Genomic DNA, 19,446 nt, shown 5'->3' with positions numbered 1-19,446 from the left:
GTGATATAAGAATCTTTATAGATATAAGATCCTGTAACCAGCAACTATATATATTTTGAATTAGATATCAACTTGTTACACTTTAATTTACACTTGTTCCCAACTGCAGTTGCATCACGAAAAAGAGACTAGCAACAATCCTTTCAAGCCGGTTTGCTCCTAGTCTCTTACCTTATCTAGATATGTAAGTCTTGGCTCGTGCATGTTGATTACCGCAGACTAGATATTCATTTGGTTCTGAGTTGGAGTCCAGGTGAAACAATAGAAAAAATAATTTTACTGAATTATCGCATTTCTGGAACCGTTTAAGCCCTTCGTCACCTCAAAGTTCCCTATTATTCGGATATACATTTATGATATCGTTGGGAGTAGGACTATTTTATGTAAATGATTTATTTAACAATTTTTTGAGTTTTATTAGAATTATGATAATATTTTGGTCCAGGGCGATGAGAAATCCGCAGACATTGCCTCATGCCTGCTCTGGGAGTAATATAACATAAAGTTGTTCCCGGGCGTGGTTTGTTCCCTTATATTTATCCATAAATACAACGTGGATCTGAATCACATTCAGGATTAAAATCATCTATTTCCAGCCTAAGCCTGAGAGAGTGAGTCCTAAGTCCGGATCCATTTGATGACAGGCCGTACCAATTGGGGAAAAATTGTCTCCCTCTTTTTTGGGCCCACGAATCCCTCGTTATAGGCAAATTAATTTTCAAAATTGAGGACCAACTTCGTAGTAGGAAGGACTTACGGGATATAGAGATTATTATTCTATTGTCTGCAAAAAATTAATTTATCCTGAAAAAAGACTGTATTTGTCTGTAACAGGATTGGATTTTAGATTTAGATACAAAGCAACTGACAAGAGTATTATATGGAATGAAAAATTAAGTACCACTTAATGGTGGACAAGGTTGACAATTTAAATGAGGATTTACATGAACTTGGTGAGAAGGTGGGACCTGTGGACCCCCAGACATGCAGTGAGTGATATCCTCCTACGTTGAGATTTAGGGGGGGTCCCCTTGCATGTAAAAGGAGGGTGTACAATTTTTGTATCAAACGAAAGTTCTCGACTAGTACTTTTCGAAGCCGGTCTTAGTTTTGAGAGTTGTTAAAAAAGCGGGCAGTGGGAGTGGTGCAAAATGGTTACTTCTTTAACGGACCCAGAACTACTCAACCGACAAATCTAAAAAAAATAATGAAGCTGCCTCCATACGGTGCCCAGGCCTCAAAATACTCTCCATATCGATATCTGTTCAAATCAAGTTAATAATAGTATATTATCATATTTTTAGGAAAATTGAGTAAAACCCTTATCTCACGAGTTATGAAAGCAGTAGTAGGGAGTAGTATAAAATATAATATGAAGCATATTATCTCCAAGTTTGATCAAAATCATGCTATTAGTAATAAAGTTATAGTAGCTCAAAGTTATCTTTACCGTGTAAATTTACAACCCGAAGAACTAATTCTGACATGCTAAATGCATGTACATAACGGGCTATGTACAAATGGGATAGTTCTACACTGAAATATACTAACAGAAGAAGCAAACAAAACCTTTCATACCTGAAGCGCCCAGCTTCCGGTTTCCCGACTTGTTTCTAATAAAAATTAATATTCAACTCAAACTTGATTTTAGTCCTAAAAGTTCTTGGCATACCTAAGATCGTAATAATCAAATCAGTTACCTAAGATAAAATTACTCATTCTACAGATGCAGAGCAATTGTTAATAACTGATGGATGGTTTTCCTTAAAGAGTTTTCAAGAAAATACCAGTGTTTTTTTACTGCAGCGTGTGGCCGAGTCCCATGTAACGCGTTCATGGCTGAACGGAAGTTTTCTCAAGGAATTTTGAATGAAAACAGACTCTTATTGGTGGTCTGGAGGAGTAGTTCCGTAAATTCTCTCTGGTGTCGCAAATAATATAGACCTTAGTAGTAGTTTTATTCAACATTCTTCGTGATAACTTTCTGCTAAGCTGCGGGCGTACTCCTCAGAACGTTCATCTAAGTATTACTAGCGGAAAAAATTGTAGTTTTTGTAGAGAGTTGACAGCTAATAAAATCAAAATATGGCATTAGTGGTTTAATTTATACATTATTTTTTAAAAATATATTTAAAAAATCATACTCTATTGGTTTTTTGTTTTTTCTTTATTAAAAAAACACGATTTTTAAAAATTCTGGTACTAAATTGGGTTGAAATTGAATAGCAAAAACTGAATATTTCCAATGTTTGTGTTGAACCAATCCCATCAAAGTATCGAAAGAGTTTCCTTCCTTTAGAATTACGAGCTTCTTCGACCTTCTTTATCTTCACTGACTTGACGGTATACCGAGAAACGCGAGCTTATTAATCTTTCTGAACGCCTTGCATATCTTTTGATATTCTGGACAGGCGACTCCCCACATATATTTCAATTTTTCCATTATAATCTTTTCTTTCCTTAACCTTTATTGACGAAAAAGAACAGATGCGATAACTTCTGTCGTTTTCGAGCAAAATGGCTCATAATAGAGAGATTAAAATTTGTAAAAGTTTTGTCAGCTTGCTCTCTCTGGTTCATTAATTTTTAAACCAGGAAAGAAGAATGTCGTTAATGGAAGCGGATATTCGGAAGTACCAGTAACGATAGTTTTTTAGGTATGACCCCCTTAAAAGGGTTGTGACCAATTATTGAATCATGCTGTTGTGGGCAGCCATTTAATTTGTTTGTGGTTAGAATGGAGTTGACGGTTTTACCCTTCGCATACGCGTCTCTTTTCCTGAATATTTTGAAGTCTGTGCTACCTCTATCCTTGGCTCCTTTCGGGTTCAGAGCGGTATTCTTCTGCGGTCCTTCAGTTTTGCCGTAACATTACATCTTTACATCTAAACCTTGTTGAGCTCTCCTAGTTTATTGTGAATAATCCCTTTTGTAAATTGATGTTCTGTATTCCAGTAAGGTACTCGCTGTGAGTATTCTTGAGTGAATAGAAATCAACCCTATTTACCAGGGAGAGTTGGTAAACGATCAATACTTTCGACATTATACTGGACTGCATAACACACAAGCACCATTACACGGTTCGAGTAAACAGTGCGAGTGGTTGGTTTGTTGCTATTGAAGCCGTTGGCAGTATGTCTGGTTTCTAAAAATGGCCAAGTGGGGCGGAGATACCATTCCCAACCAATTTCGTTCTTCATCAATATAATTAGTTTTTTTCTTTGGGATCTCGTAATTTTGACCACCAAATTCGTACTTTTGCTGTGAAATTTGGTACTTTCTTGAATGAATGCAAATTTGACGCTATAGATTCAAAGAAAAATGACATTGCTTGTTAAAAGTACTATGCTAATACTAATTTGAGCTTATGATTTTGTTTTTTGCTATCAAACACGGGCATTATCTTTATTTTCCATTACCATGGCAGCCAATATACCATTCAGCAAGAAACTTCAGGCAAAATATTATAAAATGCGTCGTTCAATGATCTGAAGGCTGCCACACATTGTTGCAATGTGTTATTCGAAATGCAATATCTAGCTCATTACCTCCTCGGTCATTGCTACCAACATACTTTAAAAAATCCAGTGGCATCCACAATCGTGAACTTCTTATGTTTGATTGCTTGCTGATGTTGCAATAGAACTTATCCCAGGGGAATTTCCGTGGTGCAGTCGTTCGGCAAAAGAAATGAACATTCCAAGTTTCCCAATAGTCCAGTTTCCGTCGTTGCTCCGTGATTCGTTCAATTCCAGAATGTATTCTGTTTTACTAAACATTTTTTCTGAATACAAAGATGTTGTCAACTAGTAGTTGCATAACTGCCAATCGAAATGACATACCTGGGTTATTTTTAAGGTTTTGTGTAAAACCAAACCTTATTAAAATCGATTTACTGTCTGTCTGTCCGTCACACACATTTTTCTCGGAAACTGTAGCGGCAATTGACACCAAATTTGGTGGAAAGGTGGGAACTGTGAACGCTCATGCATACAGTGAGTTATATCTTTTATGTCGAATTATAGGAGGGGTAGGGGGGGGGGGGGGGTCCCCATATATTCAAAAGGGGGTGTAAATTTTTTTCCACCATGTATGGGCATATGGGGTATCAAATGAAAGGTCTCAATTAGTACTTTCCAAAACTGGTCTTAGTTTTGACATTTGTTGGAAAAGCGGGGAATTCGGGGGATCGTAAGTGATCATTTATTTAACGGGGTAATTCTCAGAAACTGCACAACTGAAAAATCAGAAAAATCAGAAATCAGGCTAGGCTCCGAAATACCTTCCATACTGATATCCCTTCAAATAAAGTTAATAATAGTGTATTATTATAATTTTCAGTGATAGGCTGCGGAACCCTCCTTAAGTTCATCCTAGCACCACGAAATTTTGCAGCAATGTAGGCTATAATAAAGAGCTTGATCTTAACAAGTTTGGTGGAAGTCGCACCATCACTAACAAAGTTATAATAGGTCAAATTCTCACTTCTTTGGAAATTCAAGATTTTGAATGTCAATATCACCCGAAAGTGAATATTCTCACATAATATATGCGTATATTACGTGTCACGTACTAATGGGAAAAATTCACACTCAAATATCTTTATAAAAAAAATACAGAAAACTTTTCATATCTGAAACGACAGGGTTCCGGTTTTCCGACTTGTTCCATGTAGAGATGCAGGTGATTCGTCCTTACCTTTCTCTGTCAGAGCTTTTGATGTGATTGACGATGAGCATTTTCCAGGGTATCAATTTGACCTTGTACTACGATAGATAGGTCCCTTGCCTCGAAATGTTCCTGCGAGTTATATGTGTTGTTGGCCAAACGGGAAATGTTATTGCTTTCCGTACAAAATATGGTAAAGCTTGGTGTGATTTCCAATGGGTAGCTAGTTTTCGGTAATTTCTAGTACTGGGGGGCACTGTGATCTCCTTTGATTCTCCTTTGTTTGCCAAATTATTGATCTTTTCCCGAAGATTCAAGAAGTTTTTAACGCAAGCATGGTAGTCCGGGAGTACAAAGCATTTAATTTTGTACTATAATAAATAGTAAAATAGAATCAAAAAACTTTTCCTCCTAAAGTGCCTCAGCTAACTACGATGATAATGACAATGATCCCATTTTATTGAAAATGAATATTTACATATTACATTTCACATTTTGTAGGAGCAAAGTATTTTCATTGTTTTGCTAATTTCGAATTTCGCATTGATTCCCTATAGGGTAAATTGAAGAACATTTTTCAGATATGTATTGTACTTGACTGATAAAAAGTTGAACTGGGCATTTTAATTTGAACTAATAATTACAACAAAATTTATAAAATATTTCTGATATTTTTTGTTACTTTTCACTTACCCTTCTGTAATTTTTTTTAATATCTTTTCAGCCCAAATCGAGATAATTCCGTGTAAAGTTTGCGGTGATAAATCATCAGGTGTACATTACGGTGTTATCACCTGCGAAGGCTGTAAAGGTTTCTTTCGTCGATCTCAAAGCTCAGTTGTGAATTATCAATGTCCACGTAATAAACAATGTGTCGTCGATCGTGTTAATCGTAATCGATGTCAATATTGCAGACTGCAAAAGTGCCTAAAGTTAGGAATGAGTCGTGATGGTGAGTAAATTTGTTTCCAATAATATAATAATAACTATGGCTCCTGATTATATACTGTAGGGGTCATAAACTTGGCCAACTACCATTCATCGGCGCTTGGAGTGTTATAAAAATGATGAATTTTTACTTTTTTTTTGTTTGGTGACTCTTTTTGCGCTCATCAAATATTGTGATAAAAGTAATGCAGATATAAGGCAATAAAAGATATGAAGCTAAGGGATTTTTTTATGAGTATAAGAAAAACTTGGAAGGGAAATATGGAATGATTATTGATTCATTTACTTTGCAACGTAGTTTCTTGGTTGTCGGTAGTGATTTTTAAAGAAGTTTCATTGCTTTTAAGATACAAACTAAACTGAATCGAACTGAGCAAATAAGGTGTTTAAGAAAAATAGTTAAGGAAATAGTGCCAGTGTAAAATTTGAAGAACAATCGGCATTCAGATCATAAGAAGGAAAACGTTTCGATGGTTGAGTTGGTTTCGATATCCCAGGCTTGAATCCCGAGCGAAGAGACGGTATGGATGTCTTCACATATGAACAAAAGATATAAAAAGGGGAACATGCTGTCCACGCATGAGGAAAACCAATGCCTTAAATATTCCAAATAATTCCATAAAGCGTCTAAATAGAATAATTCCTAACTAGGCTTCATTTTAACCTTATTAGGATTTAGATGGTTGAAATTGCCTGGGAAGGCCTTATGTGCTAATTTTGAATCAATATTGACAAATCACTTAAAAAGCTAAATAGTATGGCCTTGATTATCCAAATGTTCAGTTTTAATATATGTTTGCTGAAGAGAATATTTTTTGGAATATATCCCAACACCAATATTTGTAGAACCATTCTAACACCCCAGGATTGATTGAAAATAGCCATTTTCATGTTGGCTTATAAATGCATTTGACTGTAAAAGTCTCCCCATAGGCATTTTTCGTCTTTTTTGAGCTCTATATCTTATTTCGAATTTTAACTTCTCTCCACCCTGTCAAATCTGTTCGAATACAAAAGTCACGCTATCTATAGTAAATTATGCGTTTGTACAACTTGCACAACATTTTCCCCGTATTTCGTAGCATTTTAACGGTCATTGACTTTTTCTTTAACTCGCTTCCGCTATTCGAAGTTCGAGTTTTTCCAACTTTAGGCGATATCTGTAGGAATCTGTGTTTTTTCTGTTGACGAGGCATCACTATAGTACTCAATCGAGAATAAGCACGAAGGAGCTGACCAAAGTTGAAAATTTGGAACTAGGACTCTGTCCCTCGATAACTTTACCATTACCGCTAATAATTTTTCTAACCGTGTATGAAGACATGATTCTACTCGTGAGTTGTTTCAAATATTTGCCAGCTTTGAATGCTTGGTAAGACGACGGTGTCATAGCCAATTTCGCTGAGTGTTACCCTCTCGACCTCGTTACCTCAAGTTCGAATTCCGATCGCACCATGGATGTTTGTGATTGTTTCGCTATGCAGACTTATTATTTAAACAGCTTCAAGTGTTATTTTTACTATCTTCTGGGACACATAATCGACCCTTCAAGGGATCTTTTTAGGAAATCACGATTGTGTAGATATTTCCTTTCCGTTCTGGAGTTCAACTACTTCATCCTTTGAAATTTATCGATGTCGGGTCTCTAGGCGCACCTGGAAGTATAATCCTCTTCGGGAATTGTCTGCATTTAAAGTAATTGCATGGAGTTTTTGTCAATTATACTAAAATTTACATTTTGACAAGACACTACATCCAAAAGTGTTCAATATTTTATTTTGTTATTTTTTATTGAATATTGATTAGCTTCACCGTCACCAGTTTTCTACTGGAGGCTATTTCCATCGGTATTTTACTGTTGGCTTTGGTGATATTCATATTTTGAATTTACTCTTACATTTCTCAGAGCGATAATTTCGAAAAATATAAAAAGCCATGTAAGGAAAGAAGGCTATAACCCACAGATATGAAAGTATTATTTTTCCTCAATGTTTGCAATGCTTTTTTAGAAGAGATATCCTTGGAAGCCCTATGACCCAACAGTTTTTAGCATAATTCAGATTGGAGATAGAACTATAAAGACTTTTCTATCTGTAATATCAATTTATTACTAGTGTTTCATGTTTTCTAGAGACTAAATTCAAATTGTACCGGCGCGGCGTGAAACTATACCAGCTTTGTGGCCAACTGACTCTACCTCTGCAATAGGTTTAAATATTAATCGCCAATTATCCGCGGTTTGCAAAGCACATAAAAATGGTCATGATATTTTTAAGGGTTGGTCTCAATGTCATTTGTAAAATATTCTAATCCTCTAAGTTAGCAAGGCATGAGGTCTTAATTCAGAGTATATATGAGACATTCTTTATCTGATTTAAGACTTTTACTTGAGTAACCTCTTAAACGTGGAAGATTTAAATCTTCCATCAAAAGACAACAATACTGTTACAAAATAGCTATATTCTACGTGCTAAAGAAAACGGCAAATAAAATATTGAAAAAAAATCTCCATAGTGGTCAGCAGCTTTGTACGCCGGATGATGGGCATGAATATCTCGCGGATACAAAATCCTACAAAAAAGATAATGCCATTGGGCTTAATACCTAACATACAAAAGACAATAGCAACATTAACACAAATATCTTTCGCTGAGTGGCTCGGCTTCATCATAAGAACGTAAAATGATGAAGATGAAGGGAAAGGGAGTGGGACGTAATTCACATTATAGCTGAATAAAAAAGAGTTATTACAAAATATCTTTAAAGTGCTTATCGTTCATTGAATTGTTACTTGAAGTTCAACAGCATTCTGTTGTGCATTGTTTGCCACGAGTACGGAATGGCTGTTGTCCACTTAATTCAAACACAAAAGGAACTCTGCAAAACCGTTTCTTGGCCGCTCAACTTTAGAAGAATATGCTTGAATTTCGGTATTTCGATTGCTGAGATTTCGTCACTATTCATTATATGAATAAAGGGGTTTTCTTACTTTAGATGGTTTGAATGTAGCAGCCAAGAAGTGTGAATCGAATCAAATAAATCGGCCGATTATGATCATGAAGCTATTGATGTTTAAAATCTTCATTTTATAAGAGTTTTGAATAGATGAGTAGTGACGGCATGGAACCAAGTACAATTTGAATTGAAAGATTTAACGCGACTGGATTGGAAACTAATTTATGGATTGTATCGGTTGTTACTTTATATTAAGCGTGATCAAATTGATGCTATGTTTATGCTTAGGAGATTGTTGTGAGTTAATGAATGCCTTTATTTCGAATTATTCTAATTAAAATCGCTTTCTTTATTTCGAAAGCTCAGCAATTTCTTCACAATATTTCCTCATTGGAAAAAACTTTATATTTAGAATTTGATTTAATTTTGCATGATTCAGAAAAAAACAAAGTTTTCTTTTCATGAGAATATTAAAAAAGCGAGAGGGGGTAGTAAATAAATGGTGTCCTCCTAATAGAAAATTACTGAAACTATAAAACAGAGCATGTACTCGTAAGAGTAATCAAGGCCTGTCGGCAAAAACCGAAATATGTTAAAACTCTCTTAAATTTAGAAAAGAATTTCATCAATGGACTGATCCCAGCTTGAAAACTACTTCCGAGGAAACTTTATATGAAAATGTAATAATAAGAAAATAGTGGATGGGCTATCATCTTAGCGGGCAATACAATTCTTCGCCCCCCTTCTTAATAGTGTTACTAAGAAATTAGCGACCATACTTTTTGTAGTTTTTCCACTCTACAATATTTACGCCCTTTTCTTCTTTCTATAGACTAAATCGATCCTTGGTGTCCAGGGTGACTTGCCTGCAGTTTTCCCACCATGTCTTCCAATTGAACAAAAAATCAATCTACTTAGCTTGCCACTACAATTTGATGGGGTGCGGGAATTCCACATTCATCGAAGCATTGGAATTCCCGTAGTTTATATAGGGTCGATGTAGGCGGTACATGTTACTAATCATGTAATGTATCGTGCTACCATGTACGCTGCTTTAAGTATTCCCTTTCTGGTGTCAGACTGCGTTATAAGCTTCTACGTTTGGAAAAGTTTATGTCCTTTTGAGATTTATATAAGAACATTCACGTCTCACACCGCTGTAGTAAGTAACACAGATCTTCTAATTGTGTTATATATGTGGATCGTATTCTTCTTGTGTATATTTCTAGATTTTATTAGTGAGAGGACTAAATATGTTTATTTGCGTGTGTGATTGGCCGCTGAATTTTGTCCTCTTCGTTGTAGCTTTTATAGGGCTCATCCCTACTTAAATGACGTAGCTGACATTTTCAAGGTTACCTAATCAAATTTGACCTGAACTGCTTAAACAAAAATACTTTTATGTATTTCAATATAAATCTTTATTATCGTCTTCGAAATGGTTTTTCTACCGATAAAAGCATGCCAAATGTTCCCATTTTCCATACATTCCTTATAGGTCTCAAACGGGGTGGCCTTTAGTTTTCTTCAGCGAATTTGTTTTTTTTTTATTTTCGTTTTCGACTCATTTTTGGTACGTTAGTTTTTAGATTATTGAGCATTTTCAATATCATATTAATAAATCTCTGTTTTGCCACCAGTAATAATATAATATAATTGGTAAATTAAGGTCTTTTGGTACAAGTCTGAAGGCGATATCCTTCACACCCAAAATATCAACCATAAAAAGTCTAATTGATCAGGCAAGTTTTACGACCTCACGATCTTCACTGAATACTTTATGCCACTCGAATATTTTCGTTTACGATAGAGTAGACAACACGTTCACGATTGAGTAGGTAACAAAGCACTCATGTCACTTTGTCAATTTTCATAGCAAACACGAAATTTTCAAAACTCATTGTTCAATTTCTTTTAATAGTAAAAATCGTCAGACAAACTTTTTCCGTCATGAAAAAAATTATGTCGAAACCGATATCAATGACTTTATCCCGTTCAAACTTCATATGAATGTCAAAAAAGGACGTGTATGATATATAGATATAGACATTAGTTTGAGAACTACATATACTCCCATCACTATGGTGCCAGTGGATAATTTAACGAAGAAGTACGGAGGTGAAGTGACAGAGATAACATAAAGCTTGGCGATAGGAAGAGAGGTGGATTAGAAACCGCACGAATTGTTTTGCTTGGGTGCAGGGATATATTGTATTTTGAATTTGAATGGCAAGCATTTTATAGGATTACTTTATCTCTACTGTCTGGGTTCTTCGTCGATATAAACCTCCAGACCCTCGCTTACCAGAGACCTTTCAGTCTAAATGCAAACAAAGTGTAGGGAAGCAATGATATACCCCCGAAGCTATTGAAGGACAATCAAAATTAAGTGAAATGGCAGTGCCATATTGCTGGTCAAGGGTGTAGTGCAAGAGTAAATCCACTCTTCAGCCTGAAGCAAGTGCTCGCGAAATACTGTTGAATACTGAATATTCGTCGACTTCAAATTACGATTTCGATCGCAATATATGTTACGAAGTTTTGCTCCAACCATGACGCACTCAAGTTTACAGGTGCGAATTCAAAACGTTCTCGCTTGTCTATTTTTAATATAGGGCGGTCTTAAACAGGGGAAACGTTGTCCCCAATTCTTGACCTTTGAACACACAGAAAAATTGTTGTTGATATTAAAAGTATGCAAAATCAATACAAGTGACGCCGTACGCTGATCACATCAATATCTTGTCGCGCTCCCTCCTCAGTGCTAAGGAAACCTACCGGCTATATAACATGTTTGGGGACATTGATAACTAAAGTAAGTTATCGAAAGGGGCATGCTCAGCACATGGAATAAAAGGGAGAATACAACTTGCCAAAAAACCATATTATCCGTCCTTCCCGTTGTAAAGTCGGAATACATATAGGAAGACGACGGTCCATGTCAGAGCTGTATTGTCTTATGGATACAAAATTTGGAGTTTGGCCCAGGATTCTGAAAAATTGCTAAACGCCTTTAAAAGAAAGCTTTAACAAAATCCTTGGAGCAGGTAGAGAGTAAGATATATATCACATCCGGCACAACATTATATAAAACGGTCCTAAAGCAGAGCTGTCGAGAGGTGAAAATTATGTAGAAACATTGGGTCCGGGGTAAAAATTGTGTGCCACCTTCCTACTATAACCTTTTTTCATTGAAATTTCTAGCTGACCATGTTTAATGAATGAACAGTCCAAGAGTACCCTCAAAAGAAAATCGATAGCTTTAGACCAATTGGAAAGCCTAGAATACAATGAGGAGGAATTTATTCGAAAGGCCAAGGCTTAAAATGTGCCTAGGTTACTAAGTAGAAGAGAAACCTGTACAGGAGATGAATCCGAAGGTGAACACAGGCCTAACAAACTGCTTGCAGCTGGAAATGTTAACTTTTTGTAGAGTAGGTTTATTGAAGCCTTATATATAGTGATTTGAAGACGCCTTTACACTTTGAGGGTTGGGGAAGTCCGTTGTGAACGACAAGAAGATAATTGCCTTGAGGCATTTCCACGCTGAGCACTTGTGTCAGGTTTCAAATATATTAAAGAAACTTACAACTACCATAACTCTAACAAGTCAGTACCTCTCTAGAATCTAGTCACCATGTCAATGGTAAACACAGAAGTTTATGAACTTTGTAAGTAATACCACAAGATTTCAGGAAGCTCTGATTAAATGTGGTGATGGATCATTTTTGTATTTATTTCTTCAATAGTCAGAGAGCATTAGCATTAGTACGCAGACAAGTCTAAAACAGGTTTGCATTTTTGATAACAAGCGAAAACATACATGAAAGTGTATAATTAAATTTGGTAGACTTTTCATCTTTGGAAAATCAGCGTGAAAAACCTCTTGCTAGCTCTGATAATTTTTCATGGCCTGCCGGAATGGAATGACCTTCCTCCTTGGCAAGTAGATATGAAACTTTAAGTTTAATGGGTATCTCGACGAGTGAGTTTTCGGAAACATGATCTTTACTAAGTGACATTGCTTAGTATATATCATCTTTGAAGTAAGTGGGTAGAAGGCGTCATAGGCATTTAGAGCAGATAAGGACAAGCTTCTATGTTACTTCGTCCAAGACATGACCATGATAATCTTAAAAGGCATTTCAATATTCTTTAAGCCTTCGGAGTTTATTATTAACAAAAGGCATTGAACAATAGAACTCTATAAGCATTTGTGCATACGAGGTCTTGCACCATCTAAACTAAGTATATTTACTTACTTCTACGATGCAGCTTCACTATGAGTTTTGTTTGTCGGTAATTTGCAAGTGTATTCAAAAACTAGGAAGTTACTTAAACAATTCACTTTCCTGTCTCTAAACATTCGTTGGAGTACATATAATACTTTCATTCTAAAGTCAGTAGTCACTAACTTCTACCTTTCCGTATGTGACTATTACATTTATACAGTTTCTGTCATAAAAATTCCAATCTGAAACTTGATTCAGACCGATGTGATGCCCATTTACTTAATTTTTACATACCGAACAAAATATACAAAATAGAACTCATCACTATGCAAAAGTTCAAGGAAAACATACTCCATATGTATCAAAGCCTATTGACCACCACTATCCAAACGGCAACAGCGCATTGAACTAGAACAGAACGACATAACGCAAATTCTCTAACGTACCATGTCATCGTAACCACAATAAAATTTATGTGTGCCCTATTCATAGTGCAGTGAAAGTAAATGTGACTCAAATATAGAACCTTGTGGTACGCCAGGCCCATAACTATGAATGTCGCCTGTACGATGGGCTAGATAAACAATTATCAGCATATATGCAAAGGAGACACTGGATATGCAGCGTCCAATGCGTGTTTTGCATTGGAATGCAAAAATTACTTATATTCATTTTTTGCATAGACCAATATTTGTCCATCCTCCAGTAAGGCAGCAAAATTGAAAGAATTGCTTCTGGCAAGAAACTTGTCCACTTTCCGTTTTGCCTTTTCTCCTGTTCGGTCATTATTTCCACATGTGTTTGTTCTTTTATATTAGAAGAAGTATAAACACATGATTTGTATATTTATTAGAAATTAGTTTGCTGGAGAGCATATGATGAGAATGCACCGCAAACGGTGCATATGAAAAGATCTTTGAGGCGAAGATGTATCTTGGCCGCTTTTCTCTCGAAAGCTTGTCGGGAAAGCTTCTAATTACACCCCCTCTTTGTGAATTGCATATGCTCTCTGAAATATATATATATATAGATATATTAATTCACCAGATCCATTATATACGAAACAGTAACATGCGCACATTGGAGTTCAGATGTGAAAGCATAACTTGTACTATATCATGAGGCGGCATATGGGAATGCACGGCAAACTACCGATCGTATGCACATTGTATCGTACATGCTTGCGTTTTCTGTGTATTTTCAATGTTTTTATGTACAATTCAATCTGAAAAGCCTAAACTTATGTGTACATACTTGGTAGTGTCCCTTTCCGTTTCAGAAGTGTTACATTGGCCGCTGTTTTGCCGCAGTAGGCTTCCACGTGTCCAGTCATTCACCTAAGCCTAATCTGAATATCTCAGCACGTGCCAAACCTGTATATTTCCACTTAGCTATTCATGTACGTAGATGTTTGTATACAGATACTTTCTGTCTTTCTTTCTAGACATTCTCTAGAGATACGTGTGTTTGGGGTAGCATCCCAGTCCAGTTTGGCGTAGGACGTGAGATTGGGTGCTGATTTTCAGCATATCTACTGTGTATGCTCTAGCTTTCTCCGTTGTTCTTAGAATGCATTTGAATACTTTCTTTGCATAGTGTTGCCGGAGTAATAGGGAAGATTCTTAAGTTAGGCGCTAGGACCACCAATATTTCAGAATCATAAGAATTTTTTGCGAGTTTAACATTTGTAAGTGTTACTTGAGGTAGCTGAATTATAATTTATTAACTTATATGAATTTGTACTGAAAGTTCTAGGACAACCAAAGAGGGTAGGAAATCGCTACATATAATTTAATTCAAAGATATCGGCAATCTCAAAATCATGTTGACTGAAACAGTATGATACGCCCCAGAAGGAAAAAATGCAAATAGGTACCCATATTGCAACAAGACCTACTGGAAATCGCGTCTATACTATATCCGCAAGTAGACATGGTTTTCCCTTATCTCTGGCCACAATAAAAAAAAATCAGAATAGAAGTTGTTGCAATCAAGGAATTCATATGCACTGGACTATACTATTCACATTCTTGCACTTTATTCCTGGTAATATTCATGGCTAGAACGGCTGTTAATACCGTGGCGTGGATAATGTTTGGATTGGAACGATGATGATGATGGCCTGCATTCTGTGTTTGCTCGAGTCAAATGGATTTATAGAATGTACACTAGCCGTGTACCAGATGTACATACATTTGCCTAGAAACGGGAATTTTCTATCTTAATGTTTAATCCATCAAATCTGGGGAATTCAGAATATACTTTTTTAGCTTTTTCATTAAGGCATTTTGGAAGAAGCATCAGTTCATACCATGTTTGTTATGATAATATTATGAGATGGTCAGTGCATGTATCTGGTTAGAATTTTGTTGTTTGATCTTTTACGAATGTAAGGTTTTGTTGTTTATAATGTCCGTTAAATATAGAAAGAATCAATTAAGTGTTGGTGGCTATCTAAGTCGGTTGGTAGTTGCAAGAAGAGTTTTCAGTAAATCAGTTGTACATCGAGAAAAATGACGTAGTGTTTTGATAGTGGTAGACAAGGCTAGTGGTAGTTTGAAGTGGTAATCCGAATCTCACAAAAATAGCATATACTCAGAAGTCCCAGCAGGAAATGTGATCATTTTAGTTAATTAATTTAACTACCCTACCGGTAATAAATTACTTACTACACACTAAATATTGTACATGTCTCCCTTAAGTTTATAATCAAAAATATCGTTTGGAAGAAACAGTCTTTCGCGCCCTTACATTATGATAATACCCACCTGACTGTGCTTGACTACTCCGGGTCAGATATCCATAGCTTGGTTACGTTGTTTTGCAGTGCTTCAATTGATTTCGAATATTTCCTAATTCTTAAATTTAAACAAGATTAAACAAGAATTCTCATTGATTGGGTTGATCCTTCTCAGGCGAGGGATACCTACGTACACTCCGTGGATATGTAGTTAAATGTCAAGTCACCATGTTTATCGTATTCACTATGAGGAACTAAATTTTATTTAAGTGTATGTTCATCCTCCATTTTCCAGACCTGTTTTGTTCAATTATCTCAACGGCAATGATAGATTCTTAGACTCTTGTGAAATTGAACATTCGACACAAGATGACTCTCTGTCACTATGGTAAACGTATTGAAGTGACAATTTGCAGTTTTTGGAAGCTTCTTGGAACGATAGTGTTTTGCTAAAAAAGTTACTGCAACTCTCTCATGCAGATTAACCCTAGACGTAGCGTTGGCCGAAATCAAGCCACACGAATACCATTATACAGGTCAGCGAAAATTCACGAAAAAATTCTGTGAGGATAAATTTGGAAATGTTATTTTTGTGAAAATATCTACCCAATGGATGCCTCTATAAATCTCGCTAACATTATTTTGTTGAAATATATTTTAAAACACTTTTCCCGACTTGTTGATTTCCAACTTCGATTATTACCCGATTATGGAAATAAAATATTATTTTTTATAATAGATTAAAAGAAAAACACTATTTCCATTTTGTGCTTTGATATCTGAAAAAAATTAAAAATATCTAAGAAAAATTAAAGAATTTTTCAGCGTTGGTTAAAATTTGTTTTATGATTATTTTGCGGATCAGTTATTCCCTCCTCAACGCATTTTCCTCTAAAACTCAGAATTGATGGATTTAAATTACATATATTGTTAATTCTACTGTTGTGTATGATGTTTTGTCCAGATTGCTTTTAGTTAATTTACTTGCTTTTGCTTTTAGTTTAATTTACCATATATGACTAAAACTCACTGAGGAAAAGGACAATTAGTCCCCGAAATATCGACATATGAGAAATGAAAAAAAAACAAAAATTTTCCGCACAGGTTCCTCTTCTTATTTTTGTTTTCTTTTCACATTTTTTTCAATTTTGTGTGTGCTTCAATATTATTATCATGACGCAGCAAAGTAGCAGCAAAATGAAAACAAACAGGCATAACAATCGATGTTCAAACCTCGACAACAGGATTGAGGAGCTGACGCTCAAACAACCCAAACACCGCGCGGTTTTGTCGCTGTCTCAAGGTAGTTTTCAAAAACAATTTTCACTGGCACCCAGCTTTTTTGTCTTGCATATTGGTTTGATTACTTTGACATTTTCCCATGTTTGTTGATGTCTTTGTTTCACAATGTCCATCGCCACTGCAGACTTTATCTACTAATTTTTCTTTTGTTCAGTTTTCTTTTTCCAGTTCTTTCAAGCTCTGCTTTGTTGTCGTCCCTAACTCGGGGGTAAATCAATTTTCTTGTTCAACATACCTATATTATGCTACATTGTGGATGATTGATGTTATATATTTACCTTTTTTCTGTGTTTCCTGTTGGATTTTTAATACATATGAAGATCTTCTAGTGCCAGCTATCTCAGACCCCCGTTTTAAGAAACTTTTGGTGTTCCTTAATTTATCTGGGAAACGTTTATCGAAATATGTATGTAATATACCAACGGCTTTTCTACGCAACAGTTGAAAATACTATAGTTCCAGCCAAATTTTTTCCTTTAAAATTGAGCAAGTTGTGTTCTTCCTCACTAGGATTGCCGTTTGACAGTATGGACTGCTATGGCTGCTCCTTTAAGTGATTGATTCAAAACGATTTGCAATTCAGACCACCTGTTCGTCAAGTAAATTCGCAAAAAGGCTAACTTAGTTTTTTGCTTGCCTCTACCTTAGGTATCCTTATTATCAACTCCGCGTTTGAACTTTTCTATGACTTTTTCAGCGGTTATTTATCAGGATTTTTTAAAAAGTCCGAATGACGGTTTCGTTCAGGGCTGGTGCTCATCAGAGGCTGGCTCACTTTTACCGTAGGAATTATGCCCAAGGTGAAAATCGCATGGTTCAGGATTAAGCTGCCCAAAGCAATTGTTTTTAATGATTGAGTTCCATCTACTTGGTGTCATATTTCCCAGTATGAAAAAGGTTATCCATGATGAATATCAAATCCCGTCTTCAACGGCTTACTATCAGCTCAAGATATCTTCAACCGTCAAAAATTCTGTATAACAATTAGCTTAGCAGCAATTTGGCTAAATTGAAGAAATGGGCTAAACTCTAGTTTCCATCACTCAAATTTATTATGGTATCTCCCTTATACTTCATTTTTCCATTAGATAGAGGTCCTCGAAGAATGGAGTTTTGTGTCTGTTTTATCCCATGCTGCGTTAGGTTGGCTTATTTATTAATGAGATAACATGCTAGGTACATCTGAACGAGCCAGGTGGTATATTTCCATCCAGATGTTGGGTCACTTCAATATTCTAAGGGTGTTCTTTTTATGTTGCTTATCTCTTTAATGAATCTACTCATCCCTGACTTAGTGATTAGACTATGCCTGTATTCAAAGGCAGTGTGATTCTTCATTTGATTAAGTGCCGATCTGCCGTTGTCCCAGCTCAAATTCCAATCGTCTGCGATGGTCTCATTGGTCCTCGCGTTTGCCTCGCTGGTATAGGCTTATCATTTGCGTGATACTAAGTGGAATTATAATAAATTGAAGGAGAGTTTCTTTAGAAATAAAATGTGGAAAAATTACTAATAAAAAAAAGAAAATACGTGGAAATTTTGCGTGATTGCAGACTCGCTGAAATACCCGTTTAAAAAGATGAAGTCTGTTTAATGGAGAAATATCGCATAGGATGGACCATTCGGATAGCAGTAGGCTAAAAACCGTAGCGCACTTGGCGCTTAATTAAAGCAGCTACACAAAATGGCACCTTTCATTTGGCGGTTTGAAAAGTTCTTAAAGATTTAAAAACAATTTTTGGAGTTTGAACATAGTTGTTTCTGTTTTCGCCATTTATATTGGCTGGTTCGTGGCAGATTAAAATGCTTTCTTAGGTTTTAGAAAGCTATCAGAACCTTTTATGTGAATATTTAGTGCGAAAGCGATGTTTGATATTATCAAGAATAGAAACATCAGAGGTAAGGCATCGTGTGATGAGGTGCCTCTGCCTTGGACGAAACCATTAGTCATTCTTTCTATTTTTGAATACTTGAGTGCTATGCTCAAAACGAGGGGTTCGTCAGACCATCTAGTCCGGTCCAACATTAAGTAGATGTGGACATCTTCACGATAATAAAATTTCATATGACGAGAGTTTCTGCAAGAAATCTTACCAGAAATGGCGTTCTAATTCATTCATAATAGCAAAAATCGAATAACGGTCTCCTGATTTTTTCTACTGAAAAGGTCGGTTTACTTAAGGGACTACCCTTACGCTTCTTATGATAGTAGATAATTACTATCTCGTATAGTCTCTATGGCTAACAATCTGAGATGAGATAAAAGTGGATTGAGATCTCCATCCTACCTTATAGATAATACTGAATAAAGAAATTTATTTTTGAATGTGTTTGAGAGTTCGATGACCCAGGGTTTTTGTTTTTTTTTTGTTTGACTTCCTCAGAAGCCTTTAGCAACTTTTCTCGTGAACTTTCCACAAATGAAATAAAATCATATCGTGTCTAAAGTCAATTTGTCTAATTATACTTGCAGCAAGAGGAATTATTTTTTTACACTACATAGCTGGCATCTGTAGCATTACAATCAGAACAATCGCTAAAGAAAAAATATATAATTTCGAGAGGTTCTATCGTCCATGAACTGTAAGATTGTATAATTAG

At 35.8% G+C, this 19,446-nt stretch overlaps 1 protein-coding gene and 1 long non-coding RNA gene across 13 annotated transcripts in view; one reads left to right on the top strand and one right to left on the bottom strand.

Annotated features, from left to right (window-relative positions):
- LOC119654824 (probable nuclear hormone receptor HR3) overlaps positions 1–19,446 on the top strand; it is a 449,138-nt gene that overhangs the window by 373,000 nt on the left and 56,692 nt on the right. For all 12 annotated transcript variants that reach the window (XM_038060465.1, XM_038060484.1, XM_038060458.1 and 9 more), the window contains one exon: positions 5,393–5,620. In XM_038060465.1, coding sequence (XP_037916393.1) covers positions 5,393–5,620 — 228 coding nt within the window. The remainder of the gene's footprint in view (positions 1–5,392; positions 5,621–19,446) is intronic.
- On the bottom strand, positions 16,452–17,415 carry LOC119654899. The gene is made up of 2 exons (XR_005249860.1): positions 17,124–17,415; positions 16,452–17,042 (listed from the first exon to the last, which is right to left on the bottom strand). It is a non-coding gene; the product is annotated as an uncharacterized LOC119654899 (long non-coding RNA).

Source organism: Hermetia illucens, chromosome 1 (genome assembly GCF_905115235.1).
Source record: "Hermetia illucens chromosome 1, iHerIll2.2.curated.20191125, whole genome shotgun sequence".
NCBI lineage: Eukaryota > Metazoa > Arthropoda > Insecta > Diptera > Stratiomyidae > Hermetia > Hermetia illucens.
The sequence above is the reverse complement of the archived record's forward strand: the minus strand, read 5'-3'. Positions and strand labels throughout refer to the sequence as shown.